General features: G+C 38.5%; 7 protein-coding genes across 9 annotated transcripts; 2 read left to right on the top strand and 5 right to left on the bottom strand.

The window, feature by feature from the left end:
• Nucleotides 1-13: 13 nt before the first annotated feature.
• Nucleotides 14-3,370, bottom strand: LOC17884434 (putative two-component response regulator-like APRR8). The gene is made up of 7 exons (XM_023780071.1): nucleotides 3,054-3,370; nucleotides 1,927-2,310; nucleotides 1,669-1,821; nucleotides 1,109-1,423; nucleotides 916-1,035; nucleotides 727-840; nucleotides 14-520 (listed from the first exon to the last, which is right to left on the bottom strand). Exons 2-7 carry the CDS (start codon nucleotides 2,066-2,068, stop codon nucleotides 249-251), a joined length of 1,116 nt encoding a protein of 371 aa, XP_023635839.1. The 5' UTR covers nucleotides 2,069-2,310; nucleotides 3,054-3,370; the 3' UTR covers nucleotides 14-248.
• Nucleotides 3,371-3,784: 414 nt separating this feature from the next.
• LOC17883899 lies at nucleotides 3,785-6,106 on the top strand. Its single transcript, XM_006286591.2, has 3 exons — nucleotides 3,785-4,666; nucleotides 5,103-5,220; nucleotides 5,321-6,106. Exons 1-3 carry the CDS (start codon nucleotides 4,076-4,078, stop codon nucleotides 5,887-5,889), a joined length of 1,278 nt encoding a protein of 425 aa, XP_006286653.1. The 5' UTR covers nucleotides 3,785-4,075; the 3' UTR covers nucleotides 5,890-6,106.
• A 1,387-nt stretch (nucleotides 6,107-7,493) lies between these two features.
• LOC17884116 (early nodulin-like protein 3) lies at nucleotides 7,494-8,466 on the top strand. Its single transcript, XM_006289852.2, has one exon. The coding sequence runs from the start codon at nucleotides 7,494-7,496 to the stop codon at nucleotides 8,358-8,360; it is 867 nt and encodes a 288-aa protein (XP_006289914.1). The 3' UTR covers nucleotides 8,361-8,466.
• A 392-nt stretch (nucleotides 8,467-8,858) lies between these two features.
• On the bottom strand, nucleotides 8,859-11,064 carry LOC17883744 (mitogen-activated protein kinase 4). Its single transcript, XM_006290051.2, has 6 exons — nucleotides 10,729-11,064; nucleotides 10,358-10,487; nucleotides 10,108-10,245; nucleotides 9,537-9,869; nucleotides 9,260-9,443; nucleotides 8,859-9,185 (listed from the first exon to the last, which is right to left on the bottom strand). Exons 1-6 carry the CDS (start codon nucleotides 10,896-10,898, stop codon nucleotides 9,010-9,012), a joined length of 1,131 nt encoding a protein of 376 aa, XP_006290113.1. The 5' UTR covers nucleotides 10,899-11,064; the 3' UTR covers nucleotides 8,859-9,009.
• A 1,177-nt stretch (nucleotides 11,065-12,241) lies between these two features.
• On the bottom strand, nucleotides 12,242-13,902 carry LOC17883726 (protein BPS1, chloroplastic). The gene is made up of 2 exons (XM_006287942.2): nucleotides 13,725-13,902; nucleotides 12,242-13,437 (listed from the first exon to the last, which is right to left on the bottom strand). The coding sequence occupies exon 2, from the start codon at nucleotides 13,430-13,432 to the stop codon at nucleotides 12,341-12,343; it is 1,092 nt and encodes a 363-aa protein (XP_006288004.1). The 5' UTR covers nucleotides 13,433-13,437; nucleotides 13,725-13,902; the 3' UTR covers nucleotides 12,242-12,340.
• A 420-nt stretch (nucleotides 13,903-14,322) lies between these two features.
• Nucleotides 14,323-16,633, bottom strand: LOC17882646 (TATA box-binding protein-associated factor RNA polymerase I subunit B). Of its 3 annotated transcripts, none has more exons than XM_023780594.1 (5): nucleotides 16,192-16,633; nucleotides 15,352-16,086; nucleotides 15,133-15,266; nucleotides 14,749-15,024; nucleotides 14,501-14,675 (listed from the first exon to the last, which is right to left on the bottom strand). In XM_023780594.1, the coding sequence occupies exons 1-5, from the start codon at nucleotides 16,586-16,588 to the stop codon at nucleotides 14,601-14,603; spliced, it is 1,617 nt and encodes a 538-aa protein (XP_023636362.1). In that variant the 5' UTR covers nucleotides 16,589-16,633; the 3' UTR covers nucleotides 14,501-14,600. The 3 variants fall into 3 exon arrangements, with proteins under 3 accessions (XP_006289823.1, XP_023636362.1, XP_023636363.1); XM_023780595.1 differs by having other exon boundaries at nucleotides 14,501-14,636; XM_006289761.2 differs by having other exon boundaries at nucleotides 14,323-15,024.
• A 291-nt stretch (nucleotides 16,634-16,924) lies between these two features.
• Nucleotides 16,925-19,586, bottom strand: LOC17882741 (probable serine/threonine-protein kinase At1g01540). The gene is made up of 7 exons (XM_006287578.2): nucleotides 18,675-19,586; nucleotides 18,250-18,354; nucleotides 18,042-18,164; nucleotides 17,785-17,955; nucleotides 17,567-17,696; nucleotides 17,256-17,465; nucleotides 16,925-17,183 (listed from the first exon to the last, which is right to left on the bottom strand). The coding sequence occupies exons 1-7, from the start codon at nucleotides 19,265-19,267 to the stop codon at nucleotides 17,073-17,075; spliced, it is 1,443 nt and encodes a 480-aa protein (XP_006287640.1). The 5' UTR covers nucleotides 19,268-19,586; the 3' UTR covers nucleotides 16,925-17,072.
• Between the last annotated feature and the right edge of the window lie 891 nt (nucleotides 19,587-20,477).

The raw sequence follows: 20,477 nt of genomic DNA, 5'->3' as shown, positions 1-20,477 counted from the left end.
TGGAAATAAACAGTACTCGATCAATGTTTAAACACCTAGCAAAGATGTGAGTTTATTGGAAATTTTCAAGAAACCAACGAAGCAAAGTTAATGTAAAGACATAAAAGACGATAACTGATGAAACAAACAAGTCCAAGTCAAAATAATGACTTCAACGGGAGAAACACATACTAAAAACCACAAACGAACATCTCATACTCATTATTCAGGAGACAGGCAGAGCAATGCAGATCTTCATAATTCAAGGTTTAAGATTCATTGAAAACCTCCTCATCTGAAGACTCATTGAAAACCTCCTCATTTGAGTCCTGTCCCTCCTGCAGATCATCTTCAAGGTCAGAGAGGCTGATTCCATCCTGCATCAGTTCTTTATCTAACGGTCCATGTGCCTGCACTTGTAGCTGAGCAGCAGCATTATTGTTTGAGGACTCACGCGGACTCAATGGAATTTCATCAGGTCCCACAGGCTCCCCAACAGTTTCCAAAGGCTGAAAATCTCGCTCGCTGAATACATATTTCTCTGTCGAAGACCAAATTTGGTTACTTTAAGTAAATACCATAATATGATTAAGAACAGCAAGAAGTTTCACATAATTAATACCATATCTCAGAGATCACCTACTATGACAAAGCAGAACCTACATCTTAAGTTACCTAAAACAAATGCATAAATAACTTCCAAGATATTGCAATCAATCCAATATTATTTGAGTCTGAGATGCTCACCATAAGCAGCAGTAACAGGTTGGCTGGACGACTTTTCTAATTCCTCCTTTTTCTCACTACCTTCTCCATTCTTCATTATCTCTGTTGGTTCTTTTCTTTCATTGTTGGCTTCTTCTGAATAAATCATACGAGTTTGCACATTGGTTGATATAAGTTACAAAAACAAGGATATGGATCAGTGAAACTCACCTGCAGAAATGAGCTTTGGCTTCTTTAGTTGTCCTAAATGAGCGCCCCAATCCTTTTCTGTCTGTTCTCCAGTGTCTGTATCCTCTCTATCCTTCCTGGTTTTACCTTGGCTGAATTCAGCTGCATTAAACGATGTTTTAGTAAACCTCAATAGCAAACTAAACGCATCAGGTGATGAAGTGGAGATGTTCACCATCTGTTTCTCTGAATTCATTCTGCATTTCTGGATATCCCAGTTCTGGCTTCTTCTGGTCTCCCGACTTCAAATTCTCATCTTCTGTTTTCGGTTCATTGTTCTTGAGCTTATCTCCAAGAGATTGACTGTGGGTGATCGAACAATTTTTCTCAGGTGTGTTGATGTCAATTTGACTAAGAAAGTGCCACTGTTTCCTGGCTGTAAGCTGCCACAGAATTTTTAAGTCGCGTTCCATGAGAGGCTTCATCAGACATAATTCAGCACCTCTGCGCAGACATTCCACAATGGCATCTTTCACATATGCACCCAAAACTGTTAACATAAAGAGAGAACAATGATTAAAAGCTAGCCCCTCCCATACTTGTCATGAATATATCAAGGATCCAGAAACAAGGATTGATTCAAAATCTCATCAGACTTGTACATGGACATATTTAAGATCTCAAACTTTTCATGAAAACATTCACGATCCAGAAGCAAAGATTAATTTAAGTTGTCAGACTTGGTATGAAAACATTAACGACCAGAAGCATGGATTAGGGATACATTTTGCTTACCAACAACCGGAATCTCACAAGTCAACCTGATTTTCTCAAGAAGTTCGTACTTGTTCATCTCAATCAAGCGGAACTCTGCCAGTACAAGATCAATCTTTTCATCTTTGTTATTGATGATAAGCGGCACATCATCAGCCCTTGTAGTAGCCACAACTGTGAGATGAAATTACCAATTCCAAAACAACAAACAAATAGAGGTGCTCAGCAATAAATAAAAAATGCGAGAATCATTATTTTAAACATTGGGTCATGATATACCTTTATATCCGCATTCGCGCATCATCTCTGACATATTCGCCAAAAATGTCGCATCGCTGTCCAATAGCAAAAAACAAATTTCATCTGAAAATCTCTCGGTTGCTTTGGTATTTTCAGGACGAAAATCCTCTTCTCCGTTCATGATTCACAAGAACAACAAAAAAAAAGCTTAATAGTCAGAAGCCTAGAAGTAGATGAGACGAGAGACTTAATCGCATGAAATACACACAAAGCGGCTTTCACAAGCGGAAAGAACAAGATTGAGGGGAAAGGCAATCTAAAGGGTTTAAATTGGAAAATGAAATTCACAAACGTATCAAGAACTAAATCTGACCTGGATACACTTCCTAAATGCAACAGCAAGCCTCCACGTTTCACCATGCGCTGCGTTGCAACAGATTCTAGTCAGAATCATTAAATCATTTATGAACCTACCATACATAGAGATAGCCATCGAAATGAAAGTACCAATAAACGTGTTCATCCCACGGATGCAAAAACAGTCCACGCTTCTTTTATTAATCAACGATGCAATATATCAAAGTGTATGATACTCAATTCATGCAAGATTGGATGGACTGCAAATCAATCAGTCCAACAAATAAATCTTGCTTATGTGTGCTTAGTAAGAACTTTAATCAATGAGACACTTCACAAATATAACTAAAAAAAAGCTTTGAAGACAATTCTCTGAAATTTATTAGTACCAAAGCTTTGAAGACAATTCCCAAGTATAAATTGTGCAAAGAACTCTTAAGAAACCAGAAATTGAGTGCAACGATGAAGAGATTGTGCAACATAATTTCTTTATTGATTCTCTCATTTGCTGACAGTGAGCATAACTATTGCGATGAGTCAAGCATAGTTAGCTTTCAGAATAGGCTCATGTCATCAGTGTCGTAGCCCATTCTAAAAGCTAACTATTTTTGAGACATCAGAGCTTTGGCGGTGCAGTGGCTGTTCCTATGAATCTGCTGAAAATATGCCGTTGGAGAAATGGCTGGATAAGTGTATACATGTGATGTTGTTTAAAGATTCATGTTCACACTGACAGCAAACAATAAACCATGAGGCAAAGGCAGAAAACTGGGTAAAAAGGCATAAAGAAAAACTGAATAAACCATTACCTTTTCACCAGTAATCTCCCAGTGTCACCCTAGTTATCGCTCAGCGTCACCTTAGAAGACAGACTGATTAAGATTACGCATTCAAAAGCTGACAACATAACATCACGATCATGAACCTAAGGTTCATTTAGTCCATCCAATGATTCAACAGCCTCTTTCTCTTCAATCAGCCCATCTCGTACTCCACAAGATTCTTCTGGCTGGCCACAACTACCACAAAAGCCTATGCATATCCTCTAGTCTGTACGAAGTATCTCCCCACATTTATGGATGTCTTTCACGAAATAAAGTTGTTTAGGAGAAACAATTGCCTTCTCCCAATAACGCACTAACAATAACGTAGCCTTGATCACACACATTTTAGCCCCAAAGAGGAGGCATCCTGTCAGAAGTGATAGGAGCATTCACATGGCCTTCACTGTTTACCTGAGCACAGAACCAAAAGCCAGAAATTTACTGAGCATGTTATAAGAAATAAGGTAAGACAAATGCTTTTTTACAGATTTATCAACAAAATTAAAGAACACGAAAGCTCATATTTTACCAATTGTGATAAGTACCGACTACAATAGACATCGCCAGGTCACTGGGCCTTGGGACTAGACACATAAACTGAGTATAGCAAAGCTCCAACAAACCTTTTGAGTTTTGATTATGAAGTGATAAACTAATAGGCACATAAGCAGAAGCTCCAAATCTTGCTACACGTAGAGCGAAACATCCTAGGTCCCACATATTTTGTCTTATTCTCTACCAACTAACTTAATTATATTAAGCAAAAAACTCTGTTCCTTTCTTTCTCTCAGCCTGTCATCATCTTGAGATCTTCATCAAGAAGCTGCCTCTCTCTTTCCATAAACTCACATCAGCCACACATAAATACATCTTAACTCTCCTAAGCATTTCACTAGCCCACTTCCCTCGTTCAAGAAATTTTCTTTATGTGTTTTAAGACACTTTCTTATCGTCAGTTCAGTGTAATTCAAGTTCAGCTGCATACCTGAGGCCAAGAGTGTTTCAAGATGGAACTAAGGCCGAGAAAGCTAAAAGACTGTCTCTTAGAAGATTCCAATTCCTGTTCCTCGAACGGTTTCAAATCGATGCCCAGACGGCCTCCTCTCAACCCTTTCACAATAATACCAAAGAGGAAACAATCCAATGCATTACAGGCTGTGATTAACGCCGTCAAGAGCCTCCGTTCTAATGCTGTTAAATCTTCTCCATCAAGGATCTTACCAAGGACCCTCTCTCGGCGGTTAACATCCAAGAAAAAAGTAGAAAACCAAGCAAGCATCACCGTTGTTCGGGTCAAAGACATCGTGCGGTGGAGCTCGTCGAAGGACCTGCATGAGGACATATCACATTTCGAACTGTTTCCACCTCATCAGTACACAACCAAGACTACGACAACAGCCACTGGATCCTCCACCACCACCAGCACATCCTGCAGCAGTTGGTGTGACTCGGATTTTACATCGGAGTTTTTACCATCATCATGGGGAAGTAATGTTGAGGAGTGTGGTGAAAAAGAGAGTGTTAAAAACAACTTACACTGCGTCGGCGAAGATTCTTGCACAGCAGTAACAGTCGCCGACACTGAAGTGGGACCTGAGGTAAGAATACTATATTAAGAGAAATAGAAACTCGTACTTATAACATTAATTAATCACATAGTTTAACAACTACATGCATAAATAAATAGAAAACAGAATCAAATAAAAATAAAGTGACACTGTGATTTTAAGATCTTATGGGTTGACTTTACTTCAACCATAAGGTCGCCCATGCTGTCTCTAAATGCACGTGCAGCTGTTTGTTTATATATTTTCACATAAAAACAAAACAGAAGCTGGCGTCTTCCTTGGTAGATATATAGAATAGTATGTACAGTACCCATTAATTCCTTTATGACTACAGTATCTAACAATTTATGGAATGGGTCATATGAGAGTAGCTCTGCATCAAAATTTAATACACTCAAATTATTACGCTATACACTTTAATAGTTGGATGATTTGGTTAGCCTAATATGCAAATGATCATGGTCAGGAGGACTTACAGTGTGAAAAGGAGCACAACAGCCCTGTCTCAGTGTTTGAGATTCAACATGAGGAATATGATGAAGCATCAGACTCTTCTTTCAGTCAATGCCTTGACAATGTGGAAAGTGCGTATTGATTTCCTTCATTGCAATCAAAGCAAGTTTACTTGATAGATTGTTGTAGAGTTCAAAATTCTGAAACATACGCTATGTAATGATTTTGCAGAAACCAAACAAAAGCTCATGCAAACGATTCAACGGTTTGAGACCTTGGCCAACATTAGTCCTTTCACTTTGGACGAATGGGCCTCAAGGGATGAAGAATCTTGCATGGACCGAGGAGAAGTTACAGAGATCAGATATGATGATGGTGAGAATTGTGATACTGTTGATGGAGAGACTGAAGATGAAGACGCTGATGAGATTGAAGAGAAGGCAGGACAGCTATGGAACCGGGTCAAAGAAAGACATGCAATTTGGATCCACGAAGAGCATCTGATAATGGACTATTTCAGAGATGAACTGGTGCAAAGGAAAAACTCGTTCCACGAAACTCAACACTTTGAGGACCAATTGGTGAGCGAGGCAAAAGGATGGTTACAGGGACAGAGAGAATCAGAGCTTGAAAGCGGAACAGGTGAGCAGAGGAGACAGGCTTGTGCTAGAGAAATTGAAAGACGAGGCTGGAATGAGAAGCGGATGAAGGAGGAGCAGGAAGAGGTTGCCGTGCAAATCGAGGATGGACTCTTCAGCCTGTTAATGAATGAAACTATAACTGCGCTTTACCAATGCTGATTCCAGTCACCTGAACATGGCAAAAATGCAACATCGATGCTTAAGTTTCTACTCGCCAGATGAATCAAACACAAACAAGATTCTAAAGCATATGTTTGGACTATCTTAGTCAAGGGAATCTGATAAAGGAGATAAAATGTAGCCAATATAAAAACTCATTCAAGTGACATAAAGTTTTCAGCTTTAGAAATTAGCAGGCAAAACAGTTTTGATTAGAGCTTGATTTAAAGGCTCAGATTTTGCTATGCTTTTTATGTAAGAATGAAGCAAACAAATGCAATGCACATTAACCTCTTAAAACAATGCAATGTACAAATGTACCTTTTTCATATCTCTGCTTAGTAGAGATCCCACTGCTACACTTTACAGCAAGAAATTGAATTCATGCTAAACAGAAACAGAGAAGAAAATTCAAATTGTACAAAATTAGTAATTGGGTTCATGGCAAGGATTCGCGATCGCAGCTTCCAAATAAAATAACCCTAAATCCTCAATTTCAAATCTTATCTAGATCATTGAGAGACAGTGAAGAGAGGATTAAAAAAGCTCCGATTGTCTAAAATCGGAGAAGAAGAAGTAAAATTGAAACTTAAAAATAAATAAAAATGGAAAGACGAGGGAAATAAGTTGGAGACGTTGTTACACAGTTCTCTTCCAAGGTCAGTGAAGAAGCTCCGATATAGGTTTCTATTTTTTTATTTTATTTTCGCTACGAAACACTGAATTTATATGACTAATGGGCTCACTATATTATCTTATGAAGCCCGTTTTGTGTTTGGGTATCGTTGAAGCCCATAATGTTTAGAACAATAATTACACTCTTCTTTTATTTTTTCCCCAACGGAATTTCAATTTACTCTTCTTTTTCTTTAGGTTTTAGATTTTAAATTTAATCCTTTTTCACTTTTTTTACAAAAATGAAAAAACAACCGAATGTGTACATGTACAATTGGGCGAGAAAAGGAAAATACATATCAAAATTAATACGTAATTGGAACCAACAAAAGATAGGATAAAATATTGCATGTCTTCGTCTTAATAAAGATTTTCGATTTTTAACTTCAAACAAAAAAAAAAAAAGACATGAGGTAAGGAAAAAAATAGTGGGTTAAAAATTGATTAATATGTATCTTTCAGTAAGTACAAAATAATATCCTAAACAGGTTAGGGATTATTAAGCTAGCTACAACTTTTGAAACAAACAATTCCATTAAATCAGTTTAAAAAATTTACAAACAAACAAAAAATAAAAGTAATAAACTTTAGAACGTATTTTTTTCCAAGACAAAAAGGAAAAGTAAATTAGATCTTCTTAAGGATTTTATGTTTACTTCCTTTTTTAGATTAATTGAAGATTATTTTTTTTATTAAAAGATTATATGAATTTTTCTATCAATCTAGATAAAGGAAATATACAATATAAATTAAAGTCCTAAAAGGATTAGGAATGGTGAAGCATTATATAACCAATGATAGGCTCTACGTATTTTCTTCACAACATCATTCACATTCACCATCACAACTCAAACACAACACAAGTCAAATCTCTCTCTCTTATTCAGCGAGTTTGAGATCTCAGAACCTTTCTTCTTGTTCATCTAATCATGGCCACAACGATGAAGAAGATCTTCCTCTTTGGGTTGCTTTTGTTAACAACCTTCACGGTTCTCTCGGGTTCTTGTTCGGCAAAGGTCTACACCGTTGGTGACTCCGATGGATGGATGGCCAAAGAAGACGTCTATTACGAATGGGCCAAGGGTAAGGAGTTCCACGTTGGTGATTCTTTGGTCTTCAACTACGATCCCTCCGTTAACGACGTTACTCAAGTCCCGGGAGCTTTGGAATACCAATTCTGCGACACATCTTCTCCTCAAGCCGTGTACAACACAGGACATGATGTCGTAACCTTCACGGAACCAGGATATCACTACTTCGTCAGCTCAAACCAAGCTCAATGCACACTGGGACAGAGGCTCGACGTTCTTGTTCTTCATGACCCGTCACGTCCTGTTCCTCCACCACCACCGAGCAAGATCCTTCCTTCCAGCCAAATCTACAAGGTCGGTGGCTCTAAAGCATGGAGCGTTCCCGAAGAGAGTGAATACTACAACAAGTGGAGTGAGGGTAAACTGTTTCAAGTAGGAGACAGTTTACTTTTCGAATACGACAACGAAGTAAACGACGTCTTAGAGATAAGCGGTGACCTTGAATTCATAACCTGCGATCCAACTTCTCCCGTAGCCGTGCACAAGACGGGACACGATCTAGTCAAGCTCACCAAACCAGGAGTTCACTATTTCATTAGCTCAAAGACGGGTCACTGCGCGGCTGGCCTTAAGCTTCGAGTAGTGGTCGGACAACTCATCAAAGACGTAACTTTCCCCAATGTTCCCAAGAAGATGGATTTGTCAGCTATGGACGACCGCCTCACAGAGTGGTTACGCACTTTTAGACCCCAGCCTCATCACTAAATCTTCGGTGTTATTTGGTTTTGAGATTAGCTAATCAGAAGCTTCTCTATCTTGTTAACTTCTTTAGTATTTTGTTTGAGATTTAGTTTTTATATTTCCATATCGTTGTAGAGTTGCTTTGATTCAAACAGTATTAAACGTTTATCTAACTACTAGTTCGATGGTTATAATTTTACGGACTAATTTGTTGTTCTTGTTTCGTTAATTTTTAAGTCTTGTTTCCAGTTCAGTTGTAATATTTTTGTCTTAAGTGAAGATCATGTTAAATAATAAAATATTACACAGATCAATCAACTATACATACAGGTTTTAAAATTCTCGCTACTCAAGAATCTGCATATATTTCTTCTAGTGGCTAATGATGTTTCAGTCAAATTTCGTGGCATCTGCTTACGATTTCTTATTTGGCTAACAACTACAAAGGTTAATAAGTTAAAATGTACGGTTATGTATGTAACAATAAATCTATCTTAATTACTTGTAGGAGGAAAAAACAGATAAAAGCTCAAAGGTTGTTTTTTTTTTTTTTCAATTTCTCAGGATGTTGTTCATATTACAACCATAATCAAACTTATCAGAGATTCAATAGCAAAAACAGAGCATAACAAAACAAGCATTTTGACGAGTTTCCTTTTAAGGTCTCTCTCTCTCACTGTGGATACTCTTGAGGATTGAACTTGATTGTTTCACGATATATAAGCTCCTTAATGTTCTCTTCTGACAAAGAAGGCTGCTCAAAATCGAAATTGAACGGCCTTACACACACCGGTTCTTCGTTTATATCATGCAGGGGTGCCAGATATGGGTGGCACAACGCCTCATCAACTACACACACAGAAACTTGCTTTGAATAAACCCGAAAAACAGAGAAGAAGCAGATATATAAATATATAACTCACCAGTGATGCGTCTGCTTGGATCAAAGACGAGCATTTTCTCCAGCAAATCAACTGCACCAGCCGACATGTTTGGGAATCTAGCAGCAAAGTTCTGTCTCGGGTACTGTGGAAGCTGTCTAACGTATCTTCTTGCGTTGTCACTCCTTAAGAATCCCAAGCTTGAGTCATCAGGCGATCCTATAAGCTATATTTCAGAGATTCATCAACAAATGCAGATAATACCGAGAAGAAACACTAGTTGTGATTCCATGGATGAAACAATATTAAACTAGATTACCTCAGTGATGAGTCTAAGCTGATGAACATAATCTTTACCAGGAAACAACGGCTCTCGTGTCATTGTTTCACCGAGTATACAACCGACAGACCAAATATCGATTGCTGCTGTGTATTCTGAGCAATTAAGAAGCAACTCTGGAGCTCGGTACCAACGTGTAACAACATATTCAGTCATGAAGTCTGTCTCGGATTTGGTCCTTGCAAGCCCGAAATCCCCAAGCTTTAGATCACAGTTTGCATTCAGGAGCAGATTGCTGGGTTTTAGATCTCGATGCAGTACATTCGCTGAATGAACGTACTTGAGCCCACGCAACAACTGATACAAAAAGAACTAGAAGCAAAAAAAAATCGAAACTAATTACTTAACACCAAGAAGACCAACTTTCATGAAAACAAAACCAACGAAAGAGAAAAGAGATGACAATGGATGTTATAGACAAAAGTATCAAGTACTACTGACTATAACTGTTGTTACGGACTGCTATAGCTTCCTGAATCAAGTAACTCGTATACTAGAAAGAGAAGATTCATCTGCAAGATAAAAAGGTAACATGAAGGATGAAGCATACCCGACAATGATCATCAGTTAAAGGTTGGTTAGAGCGTATAATCTGGTGGAGATCAGTGTCCATGAGCTCATAAACAATGTAAACATCATTGAAATTCTCTCTCCGTGGTGGTCTTATTATATCCTTTACAGCAATAACCTGCGGAGAAAACAATGTATAAGATTCACACACTATAGGTATTTATCATTTCACTAAAAAAAAATATATTGCAGATAAGGAAAAAAATCCAGAGATCAACTGAGTATCGTACATTTTCGTGATCCATGTGCTTGAGAAGCTTAATCTCTCTCAAAGTTCTTTTAGCGTCGATAATGTTGTCAAAAGCATTACCAATCTTCTTGATAGCGACTTCTTCTCCAGTCTCTGAGTTTATAGCAGCACTGATCAAACATTGAACCAGAAGTTAAAGCTCAAAGAGAGTAAATGAAGATTCATCGACATGTACAAGATCACCCAGTACTAGACGATTCCACAGTTAAAACTACAAGTTCCTAAGCACAAATCCTCAGAACAACTTTCCAGATTAGAGAAACCCAAAGTATCATCGTAAACCCTATTACCAAAATTCAAAATCAAAAAAAGCCAATCGGATAATAATCCCAAGTTCAGAAAGACCCTCACCAGACGATACCATAAGCGCCTCTACCGATGGGACGAAGAGGAGGAACATATTTTCTAGAAACTTCGAAGAGATTGCCATAGACATTGTACTGAACATAGCTACCACCATGAGTAGGCACCCCTTTGCTGCTCTGATCACCTGAACTGCCGAAACAACTCTCCGCCGACATCGGAAAAAAATCAAATCCCCAAAAGATTGAACCAACCCTAGATACACGCCACAGAGAAAATTGAGGAGGAAGAGAGAGAGAGAGAGAGAGGCTTAAAGCTAAATTGAGGAGATGGGTGTTGACATTTCTACAAAAATCAATCTTATGTTTATATAAAGTCTCGACCTTTTTTATTCAACAGTGAAAGGTGGAAAAGAAGGCTCCACCCGGGCGACCCGTGATGATCCCTTAAACCGGGTTTTTCCTATTCTTCTCTTGTTTTTTTTTTTTTCTTTGTTATATAAAGTCAGTCAATTTCAATTTGGTTGTATTGGTGGTCTCTAAGTTGGATATGAATTATTATATCCTGATGATGATTGTTCTAAATCTATTTGATGATGAATTTGATAGAGTGTGGTAGACGTTAATTGACTTCATGTGGGAATGTTCTTGATATCATAAAAAAATACAAGAATTCTAATATTACCACTTTTCTCCAATATTAGTGTTTTTGAGTATAGGACGACGACTTAGGTGGAATAGGTAGGTGTACAAGTCAATGTGTGTCTGCCAAACTATTATTTGACCATATAAACTTGGGACTTTTAACAGAATGATTCATTCACATGTTTATGTTTTGAATTTACTTCAATCAAATTTTTTTGTTAACAGGACAGTCCAACAGGAACACAGTTGTGCCTAACTTGAAAAGAGTAGATAACTAGGTATTTGTAATTTTTGAAGTCGAAAGAGGAGTCAGAGTTATCAATAGTCCAGTCACTTTTAAGTATTTTATTTCGTTTTGAAATCTCATTTTGCATTTGCATTTGCATTTGTTATAACTTAACATCAAGGAAATTAACTTATAAGTTTTGGTTACTAGCTAGTGGTACTCTCTGTTGCTGACTTGACGGATGAAACTATAGTTAAACCTGCAGGAGATGTTACTGACCAAGTCCCCGGATACTTCATCCAAGGTATATTTAAGTTCATCTGCAGGAAATTACTCTATTAGAAAAGGTTTTCTAAAATTTTGGTGCATTGGTCAGCTTGTTCACATTTGATTTGGTTGATAATGTACCACGGTAACGATATCGTGCAAGCCCATCACTTTTTATTATGCGTGTGATGATTATTTACCGACTGAGATGGACTAAAGCCGTTACAGGGAAGTCCAACAAGAACACAATCACTTTTCCATTATGCGTGTGATTGTTACCAACTGAGATATGAATGTTCAACACGGAACCGCATAATGGTGCTTTGGTTCGGAGCTACTTTCACGACCGTGAACCGTCGTATATAAATAAATTATAATCTAAAATTCCTGAACGATACAGATGATCAATGGTCGAAATAGGATGTTGAGTTATCAATAGTCCAATAATCACATTTAACTATTTTATTTCGTTTTATAATCTCATTTGTTATTTGCATTAGTGTCCCATAATTACATGTTTCTTCTATTCACAAAAAGTCTTGACACTTCTAATATTCATCATTGGCAATGCTACTCCCAACTCTTCTTCATATTTCGTCCAGAGGCTCTCGGACACTGCGTTTCGAGCAGAGATCATAATCCTCAACAAGCAACCTGTTTCTTCGTAGAGAAGATCAAACCTTTCCGAAAGTTCTATCACTGACTTCTTCAATGGCTCCAACAACAAAATAGGAACCGACCCTTCTTGTACCGCTGTGTTAAGTTTCTTCACACTGGCGTCGACAGCCTCGAGATCTTTAATACCCATGGACTGGTCTGATAAGAATGCGTTTTTTATCTCCGGGTTAACCTTGTTCTGCAACTCCATGAAAGCTTGTGCCCATGGAAGCTCCTCCATCTCCTTTTGAACTCTAAGATAGGAGAGGTTCTTGGAAGAACCAGTAAACGCTGCAGCGAACACACTGAATATGTATAAACTCTTGACCTTTACACCATATAGAGCTCGTAAGAGAACTTTTCCTTTCACAGAGTGTTTCTTCTTAGCCTTCTTGGAGAGATGGTGATGATCCATCGATTCAACAAGCCTACTCAAAACAGCACCGCAGTTTTCGATTCTCGGGTTCTTGGAGACCATGTGCTGATTCCAACTGTCAAGATGCGATGATAACTGGAGTTCCTCGCGACAATTGTTCGTCTCCAGCTTACTAAAAGCAATTTTGAGCAAAAGGTTGCCATGGTTAAGATGGTCTATCTCCGAGGTGACGGCGTTGCAGAGTTCAAGCAGCTTCAAGCTAACATCAGAGTAGATATAAATCAAATTTTCCTTCAAGTCAGATAAAGAGAGCTCCAGATCCGTCATGAATGTCTCGATACTCTTGTGTGTCTCGCAAAGAGACTCCATGGCTTGTATCATCCAAGAAACACTAATGATATCATTCTTATCCTTTGGTATAAGTTCTCTAATCGACACAGTCAAGTTTGTCTCGAAATTATTTAACAGCGAGAATAGCTTTGGCGATAATCGAGCATTGTTGCTCTTCTTAAACAGAATCTTGAAAGGGTTTTTAAAGCGAAAGAACCGGACAAGAGGATCTTGTTTACAATTTTGGTTCATGTTACCTGAAATACACATGCAAAGAAGGAACAATGTTTAGCAGTCTGAAACAATGTACAAAACAGATAACATCGTTCTGAACCCAGATTATAAGAGGTTGAATTTCATATAAGATCTTATCAATAGCTGTAAAGTAACAACGTTCAAATCAATAGACCTCAAGAATGCGCAGACAAGCAAAAAAAAGAACATAACTTTCAGCAAACCAAACAAGAAGCATGTCTTAAAATCCGAATAGCAGAGATTGATTTCACATCCAAATTGACATTAGGAAAAAAAAAACAAAACTCACCTAGAGAGAGAGATTCTTCGGAAATGTTACCGCTTACTTCAATGGTGGGCTACTTCAACAAGGAAAGGGAAAAACTCTAATCTAACTTTGCACAGAGAATTACCAAAAAACAAAGTATAAATAAGAGGGATGGGTTTGGTGTTCTTACCGAGTAGAGTAGTAAGTAAAAGGGATTCGAAATGACGAGGAAACGCAGAGACTTGAAACGCGTTCTTATAGGAGGAGGGAGGAATCAACTAAACTTGCCGTGTTCTGCAGATCAACGCAATCGACAACCTTTAACTCCCGCGTTGGTTTCGTTGCTGCTAGTTGTAAAGGACTGCTACGCGGCAGTGACGACGAATCTAGGCGACAAGACACGTGTACGGTGGCGATGTCTTAGTTGTAGTCACTCGATCGTTGACATTTGTCAGTATACCACTAAGTATGTAGCCGCCGGATATTTCTCAATCCAAGGGCTAGAAGTTCTAGTTTCCTCGGTGAAAATAATTGTTTATTCTGGGGGTATATTCGTCATTCCCTCGTCGTAACTTGTATAAGCTCCAAAGTCCAAACCCATATCACTGGATCGCGTTGGGCTTTTATTGGGCTAAAACAATAACAAGGGAGTTTGATATATAAAATATACTTTAAGACGATTCAAATCAGAAATTTTTGAAAATCCTCACGTTCTTGAACCCTCTACTACTAAACTACTCGCCAGATCGATGTTGTTATCCTTCCAATAGTTGACAACATTAAACTCTGGAAAAGACTTTATCTCTAAGCTCGGCTCATCCAAATGTGTCTTTGTATCTCTACTAGGAATAGAAAGTGGCTTTAGATGCAAAGCATGATCTAACTTTTTCTCCATCCAAGCCAATCTTTTCTCAAAGCTCAACACACTTCTATGCATATTCCTTGCATCAATCTCTGCGACCATAGCGCAAACCCGTAAAAGAATGTAGTAATCTGCGTGAACCGCGAATATCAATGCTCCATCATCTTTTTTCCTCACATATTGAAGATAGTCTAGTCTCTTTACCTTCATGCGAGGCAGCATGTATTGGAACAAATTGTCCCCCATGTCCCTTATTAGTCTTATTATCGCTTTCTCTTTGGATTTCCTTTCGTGATTATGATTATCTGGTGATGGCTCATCACAATCCGTTGCCCCGGTTTCGCTTTTTCTTGAACGACTGCTACAACAGTTGTTTCTATCCCTCAACTTGTCATCGTTCAAGGACAGTTGGTTAAGTGATAAATCATCTACTTCCCAGTCTCTTCCCCTCTTGGATGGAATCCCAAACAATTCATATTCCTATATTCAAACACATAAATTATGAAATCTGAGAGAGAGAGAGAGAGTAATTATCATATAAGTAAGCCATAGTAACATTCAAAACATAGAAAAGTAAACAGGTTTCACCTTGTCGTCTTTCGGGTATCTATTCCAAAGATTATCAACAGTTCTGTATGTGTCATCAGCTGATGCTTCTACTAAGCCAGCAAAGATCTCGTTTTTTCCGTGCAATAAATATGACATAAGATCCTTTTCATATTCTGCAAATGAATAGGACCATTCAGGAAGCTTAGGATATAAAGAGACGAAAGAGAAACAAAAAAAAATGTCCGTAAAGGAATTTACCAACGGTTTCAGCAGCGACCTTGTAATATTCCGTTTCAAGGTTTTTCAAAAGCTCCTCAGTGTCAAAATCAGTTGCTTCCGTGACATGTGATAACTCTGTATCCGCCTCAGTAGCATCAAGCAAACCCAAGCTCCGTTCCCATACACCAAAACCATTGATGTTATATAGCATCCGAATAGCTACGATAATAATAGACATGACACAGACACGAGTGGGAAACCTGAGCTCGTTCTTGGATAGATACAAATCCGAAGGCATTGACCAGTTCTGTAAGAGACAAACCAGATGAAGAGCCTTTTCCTTGGCGGGAATAGACAACCGCTCTAGATAGTTTGAAGCAATACCATAGAAATTCACAGGAGGCAAAGGCAAACCGATGATATCGGCAATAGAAGCGGCTTGAGCTTCTAATCTCTGAGCAGAAACAATCTGAATAGGCCTAAACATTACGCTTGCAGACACAGGACACGTAGCTGATGTCTCTCCCATTTGCTCTCGAATCTTGAAAAAAGAAGAAAGATACGGGATCTTTCCTTGTTGTGCCCATCTCACTATATCCGTGGGTAGAATGGGTGATCCTGCTTTGTGACAAGCAAGGAAAGATATGGCCAGGGAAGACGATAAAGGCAGAGACTTTTTAAGCAGACTTAACCAAATCGTTACTGCTCTTTTACCATGTAAGTTGTGAGGTTCTTCGGCTTTACGCCGCTTAACCTTTGACTCTCTTACTTCTCCTGAACACCACCAAAGATTGAAGCGTTAGGAAACAAGAAAAATCAATGGCTGCAGAAAAGGAAAAAGAAAAATGAGAAGCGATAGAGAGAAGAGGCAAAAGGAACCTTTTGATTGGAGCTCGGAGTCACGAATCGCGTTGTCAGCCCAATCATCATCGAAGACCTCTGAGAGAGACACAAACCGTAAGCAGATGGGTCCGACCAAACCAATAATCAATGGCGTCACACTGAATTTCTCCACCAACGCCTCGCACTGATAAGTTATCATCATCAGTAAACCTTTAACGTATCTATCTCTGGTCTCCATGTAATAATCCTCGTAGCTCGAGTTGATTGGCTCTGGTTTTGGTAGTTTACCATGGCGACTGTGTTCTTTTTTATAATCTTCGCAGTCGTCGCCTGTCTTGAAAATACCTTCCACCTGACTAAAGCACTGTCGGCAGTAAGAATACCCATCGTCTTCCTCTTCAAAGGTGTCGTTCTCGCACATATTGCAAATCATCGTCGTTGATGAACAAGGAGAAGATTCGCGTCTGACGAAACTACTCGGGGGCTCAGGATTTAGTTTTCCCAAGGTTATTGTTGTTGACTCTATAAGGATTATGGGCCTTCGATTCTTTTACTAATAAATGGGCCGAAGGCCTGGTTCTGCTCTGTAAGGTTACTATTCATTCTTGCAAACAAGCGTATAGCAATATTTATTCACAATGGTAGGCCTTTCTCTAGTATACTCAGTTCCGTCCTATCCAAGTTTAAGGATCTTTCTGACTCAACAATATACTTTGTTATTGTAATTAGGTCATATTGTCTTACTCAACGTTGGTGCGATGTTTGGGAGTTGGGACGAAAGTAATATATATACAGACAAAATTCTTAACTAGACGTCAGGGATAACCCAAACAAGAAAGAATCAAAATAATAATCATGTCATATAAAACTTAATTTAAACAAATTTTGTTTTTGTAGAGAGTCTCTTCATACATCTTTTATCTTCTGTCTCTTGAACTGTCGCTTTCCCTCGTCTCAGCTGCAACCGCTGAAACTACAGCAGGTTGGTTATACTCGCGGCTTGTGTGCTCCCTCGTGGCTCGTCGTTCCTGCTCAAAGGTATTCTGTGAGCAAATAAACGAGATTTACTTCAAATGTTTAATAGTGATTATAATACTTACATCACGATAGAACAAGTCTTCTGCTTCAAGCATGTGTATAATATGACCCATTTTAGGTCTCTTATTTGCATCCGGATCCACACAACGCAATGCCACGAGTAACACACGTTTAAGAGCTTTTGAAGTTGGCGGTTCAGGTAGTTTTGGATCTACTACTTCCTCAGACCTGCGGTTTCCAACCATTGATTTCAGCCACTCCACCAAATTCACCTAACAAACCGAGACAATCAAGAACCAGTAGAGGAAACGAGCATACAATTTTCGAAAACTTAAATTCCATAGATGAAAGCCATGGATTATAAACTGGCTACCTCTCCTTGAGGTCGACTATAATCAACTGGGTTTCTTCCGGTGATTATCTCCATGATTAATATCCCAAAACTATAGATATCGCTCTTTTCCGTCAACATTCCCGTGCAAGCATACTCAGGCGCAACATATCTACAGAAGAAAACAATCAAGACAAATTTAAATGTTTTTCAAGAATTTGAAATCCTATCCAACTTTGTATGCAAACTAAACAACTTACCCAAAAGTCCCCATTACACGTGTTGTCACGTAACTGCTCTCCGAGAACAACAGCTTAGCAAGTCCAAAATCTGATACCTTAGCATTCCATTGACGATCAAGCAAGATATTACTTGATTTAATGTCCCGATGAACCACTTTTGGTTCAAGACCTTCGTGTAGATACGCCAATCTGTGGGAATATCAACAAAGAAATTACATATAGAAAAAGATGAATTCACAAAATGAAAATGATCAAATATGGTTTCGGAAGTGTACCCTTTCGCCATGCCAAGTATTATGTTCGTACGGATATCCCAAGTCAGAGGACTTTTGTCACCAACATCACCATGAATCCATTGCTCCAAGTTGCCATTATCGACGTAGTCATACACAAGCATTCTAATTTTCCAAAACCATTAGAGTAGAGTTATCACAACATGTATCGAGCAAAGTCCGAAATAAGCATGCGGAATTCGTTTTTTACCTGTATGCACCTTCGACGCAGTACCCTAAAAGCCTAACGAGATTCTTATGCCGTACACGCCCAATGGCTTCCACTTCCACTCTAAACTCCTTCTCCGCTTGACCCCTTCCAACATTATTAAAGACTAATGATCAACATTATACAAATCAAATCAAAAGGGACCCATTAATGACACAACAAGCACATTCCCAGGACCACATTCTTCCCTAGCACAAGACATTGTATAACTAGTCACATAAAATCAAGATCCAGATAGCAAAACATAAGGTATAATCAATCAGACACAATCTTCACGAATCCGAGTAACTACATAAAACCCAACTCATCAGTTCCTAAAGCCCTTATCCAAATGCGAGGAAAGGATCAATTCTGACAATTGGAAAGTTTCAGAAATGCAATGTAAAAATCAAAACTTTATCAAGTACCTGTTGTTGAGCAGGTTCTTGACAGCGACTTTAGTTCCGTCAGTTAAAATCCCACTATACACAATCCCGTAACCACCTTCTCCGATCACATTCTCTTCACACAATCCATTCGTCGCAGCTTCGAGCTCTCTAAGAGTATACCACCTTCCCCAACCAAGATGCGAAACCTCCGGTCCAACACAACCACTCCCTGAATACGAAGCCGTTTCACTAGCACTCACTGTTCCTCTGCTTTCACCACTCGAGACACGACCCGAGAACACAACACGGTGCTCGGTCTTCCCGATGTCGACTTGGATCTCCGCCGCAACGGGATGCGTCGGATGGTAATGGTCTTGCGCAGGAGGTCTAACGATCTCTTGAATCTCTTTGGAAACCGGCGGCGTGGCTACGGCTGCGGATGCGAAATCGGCGTGACGTGGCTTGCGATGTCTCCGGCGAGAGGTTAAACAAAGGGAGAGAAAGAAGAGAGCGATGACTATAAGAGATCCCAGCAAAATCCCGATGACGACCCAGAGCTTCAGACCAAAGATCGATGTTGGTTTGGATAGCTCGTCGTTGATGGAATCAGGATTGAATAAAGATATCGTCATAGAATGATTCGATTAATGGGTTTTCGCATAACTAGCCGGAAAAAGAATAAACTTTCCGGCGAATCAATGGATATGGATAATAATAATAATAATCAGTTGCATGTGGCTGGTATGCAAAATAACGAGAAAAAAAACAGAGAGAGAGAAGAATCGAACAGAACCGGAAACAGGGGATTGAGTAAAAACAAAGAGACGAATAAACAAATTCAATCGAATAATAAATTAAAAGTTTTTTACAATTTTGAAGGAATTTAAAGAATCGGCTCTCAGTGTTGTCTGAGATAGAGAGAGAGAGAGAGGAGAGTGTGTTGGAAATGGGTGATGAGCTGTCTGATTCTATCTCTCCGTGTTGTGTATCAGCGCAATGTTTAGCGACGGCGACGTTAATTAAATGGCGATTTTACCCTTTTAGGTTAGCCGAAAATGCAGTGAGACCTACGTATTCCCGAGGGGGTTTGTTTGTAATTATAACAAACGATTAGATGACGAACTACTGTAATTACAAATTACAAATTTTTTAATCCTACAAAATCATTTTGTACTAATACAGATTTACTTATTTAAGTTGACTTTGATATTTAAAAATAATGTAATTCCTCTCTGTTATGTTAGTTTGATATCAAATAAAAAAAATGGATTTTTAAGTCGAAGCATATTTAAGGGAGCATTTAATATCGATTTTTGTTTTTTTTGAGAAAAAGGAATCACTTTTGTTAAACCGAAGAGACTTATTAGTCACACTAGATAGTTGCATCAATAACATTCGTTTGTTAAATGTATGATTCCCAATTTGGACCCTTTATAACTTATTGTATTTTGTTTTCTTCTTTCGAACTTGAGTGTATTATTTTTTAACTGTTTAAAGGCCACATACATATTATCACACTAGACGACGTCTAGATAAGGATGAGAAGCTACACTAGATGGAAGATGTTTGTATTGTTGCCAGTTCAGCATTCCATTTGACACAAAAAAAAAAGAAAACAAAGGGAAAAAGAAAGAGAATATATATTTTTCTTTCATTCTTTCGTTAAATAATAAAAGTAGTGCCTTTAAAATAATGAGTAAAATTGTTAATGGGTAAGAACTTTAGTCTGTTTAATTTTTTAAAAAATTGTAATGGTCAAGAACCCATGAGGGTAAGTTTCAAATTATATTTTAATGTAGTTTTTGGAATTCTCTGTCCATATCAAGGCAAAGAGATACAACT

This window comes from Capsella rubella, unplaced genomic scaffold, assembly GCF_000375325.1.
Source record: "Capsella rubella cultivar Monte Gargano unplaced genomic scaffold, Caprub1_0 scaffold_6, whole genome shotgun sequence".
Lineage (NCBI taxonomy): Eukaryota > Viridiplantae > Streptophyta > Magnoliopsida > Brassicales > Brassicaceae > Capsella > Capsella rubella.
This window is presented reverse-complemented; position numbering and strand designations above follow the sequence as displayed.

What these genes read in the sequence shown, in the direction of transcription:
- LOC17884434 (XM_023780071.1), bottom strand. Translation starts at nt 2,068, where the DNA reads ATGAACGGAGAAGAGGATTTTCGTCCTGAAAATACCAAAGCAACCGAG. An exon ending in TTGTGAGATTCCGGTTGTTG is followed by an intron (nt 1,424 to 1,668) that starts GTAAGCAAAATG and finishes TTATGTTAACAG; the next exon opens with TTTTGGGTGCATATGTGAAA. An exon ending in GCCAAAGCTCATTTCTGCAG is followed by an intron (nt 841 to 915) that starts GTGAGTTTCACT and finishes TGATTTATTCAG; the next exon opens with AAGAAGCCAACAATGAAAGA.
- LOC17883899 (XM_006286591.2), top strand. Translation starts at nt 4,076, where the DNA reads ATGGAACTAAGGCCGAGAAAGCTAAAAGACTGTCTCTTAGAAGATTCC. An exon ending in ACACTGAAGTGGGACCTGAG is followed by an intron (nt 4,667 to 5,102) that starts GTAAGAATACTA and finishes GATCATGGTCAG; the next exon opens with GAGGACTTACAGTGTGAAAA. An exon ending in ATGCCTTGACAATGTGGAAA is followed by an intron (nt 5,221 to 5,320) that starts GTGCGTATTGAT and finishes ATGATTTTGCAG; the next exon opens with AAACCAAACAAAAGCTCATG.
- LOC17884116 (XM_006289852.2), top strand. Translation starts at nt 7,494, where the DNA reads ATGGCCACAACGATGAAGAAGATCTTCCTCTTTGGGTTGCTTTTGTTA.
- LOC17883744 (XM_006290051.2), bottom strand. Translation starts at nt 10,898, where the DNA reads ATGTCGGCGGAGAGTTGTTTCGGCAGTTCAGGTGATCAGAGCAGCAAA. An exon ending in AGCTTAGACTCATCACTGAG is followed by an intron (nt 9,444 to 9,536) that starts GTAATCTAGTTT and finishes TCTGAAATATAG; the next exon opens with CTTATAGGATCGCCTGATGA. An exon ending in TCCAAGCAGACGCATCACTG is followed by an intron (nt 9,186 to 9,259) that starts GTGAGTTATATA and finishes CTGTGTGTGTAG; the next exon opens with TTGATGAGGCGTTGTGCCAC.
- LOC17883726 (XM_006287942.2), bottom strand. Translation starts at nt 13,432, where the DNA reads ATGAACCAAAATTGTAAACAAGATCCTCTTGTCCGGTTCTTTCGCTTT.
- LOC17882646 (XM_006289761.2), bottom strand. Translation starts at nt 16,588, where the DNA reads ATGATTTGCAATATGTGCGAGAACGACACCTTTGAAGAGGAAGACGAT. An exon ending in CTCCGAGCTCCAATCAAAAG is followed by an intron (nt 16,087 to 16,191) that starts GTTCCTTTTGCC and finishes GGTGGTGTTCAG; the next exon opens with GAGAAGTAAGAGAGTCAAAG. An exon ending in GGTCGCTGCTGAAACCGTTG is followed by an intron (nt 15,267 to 15,351) that starts GTAAATTCCTTT and finishes ATTCATTTGCAG; the next exon opens with AATATGAAAAGGATCTTATG.
- LOC17882741 (XM_006287578.2), bottom strand. Translation starts at nt 19,267, where the DNA reads ATGACGATATCTTTATTCAATCCTGATTCCATCAACGACGAGCTATCC. An exon ending in AAGAACCTGCTCAACAACAG is followed by an intron (nt 18,355 to 18,674) that starts GTACTTGATAAA and finishes TAATGTTGGAAG; the next exon opens with GGGTCAAGCGGAGAAGGAGT. An exon ending in AAGACTTGTTCTATCGTGAT is followed by an intron (nt 17,184 to 17,255) that starts GTAAGTATTATA and finishes ACCTTTGAGCAG; the next exon opens with GAACGACGAGCCACGAGGGA.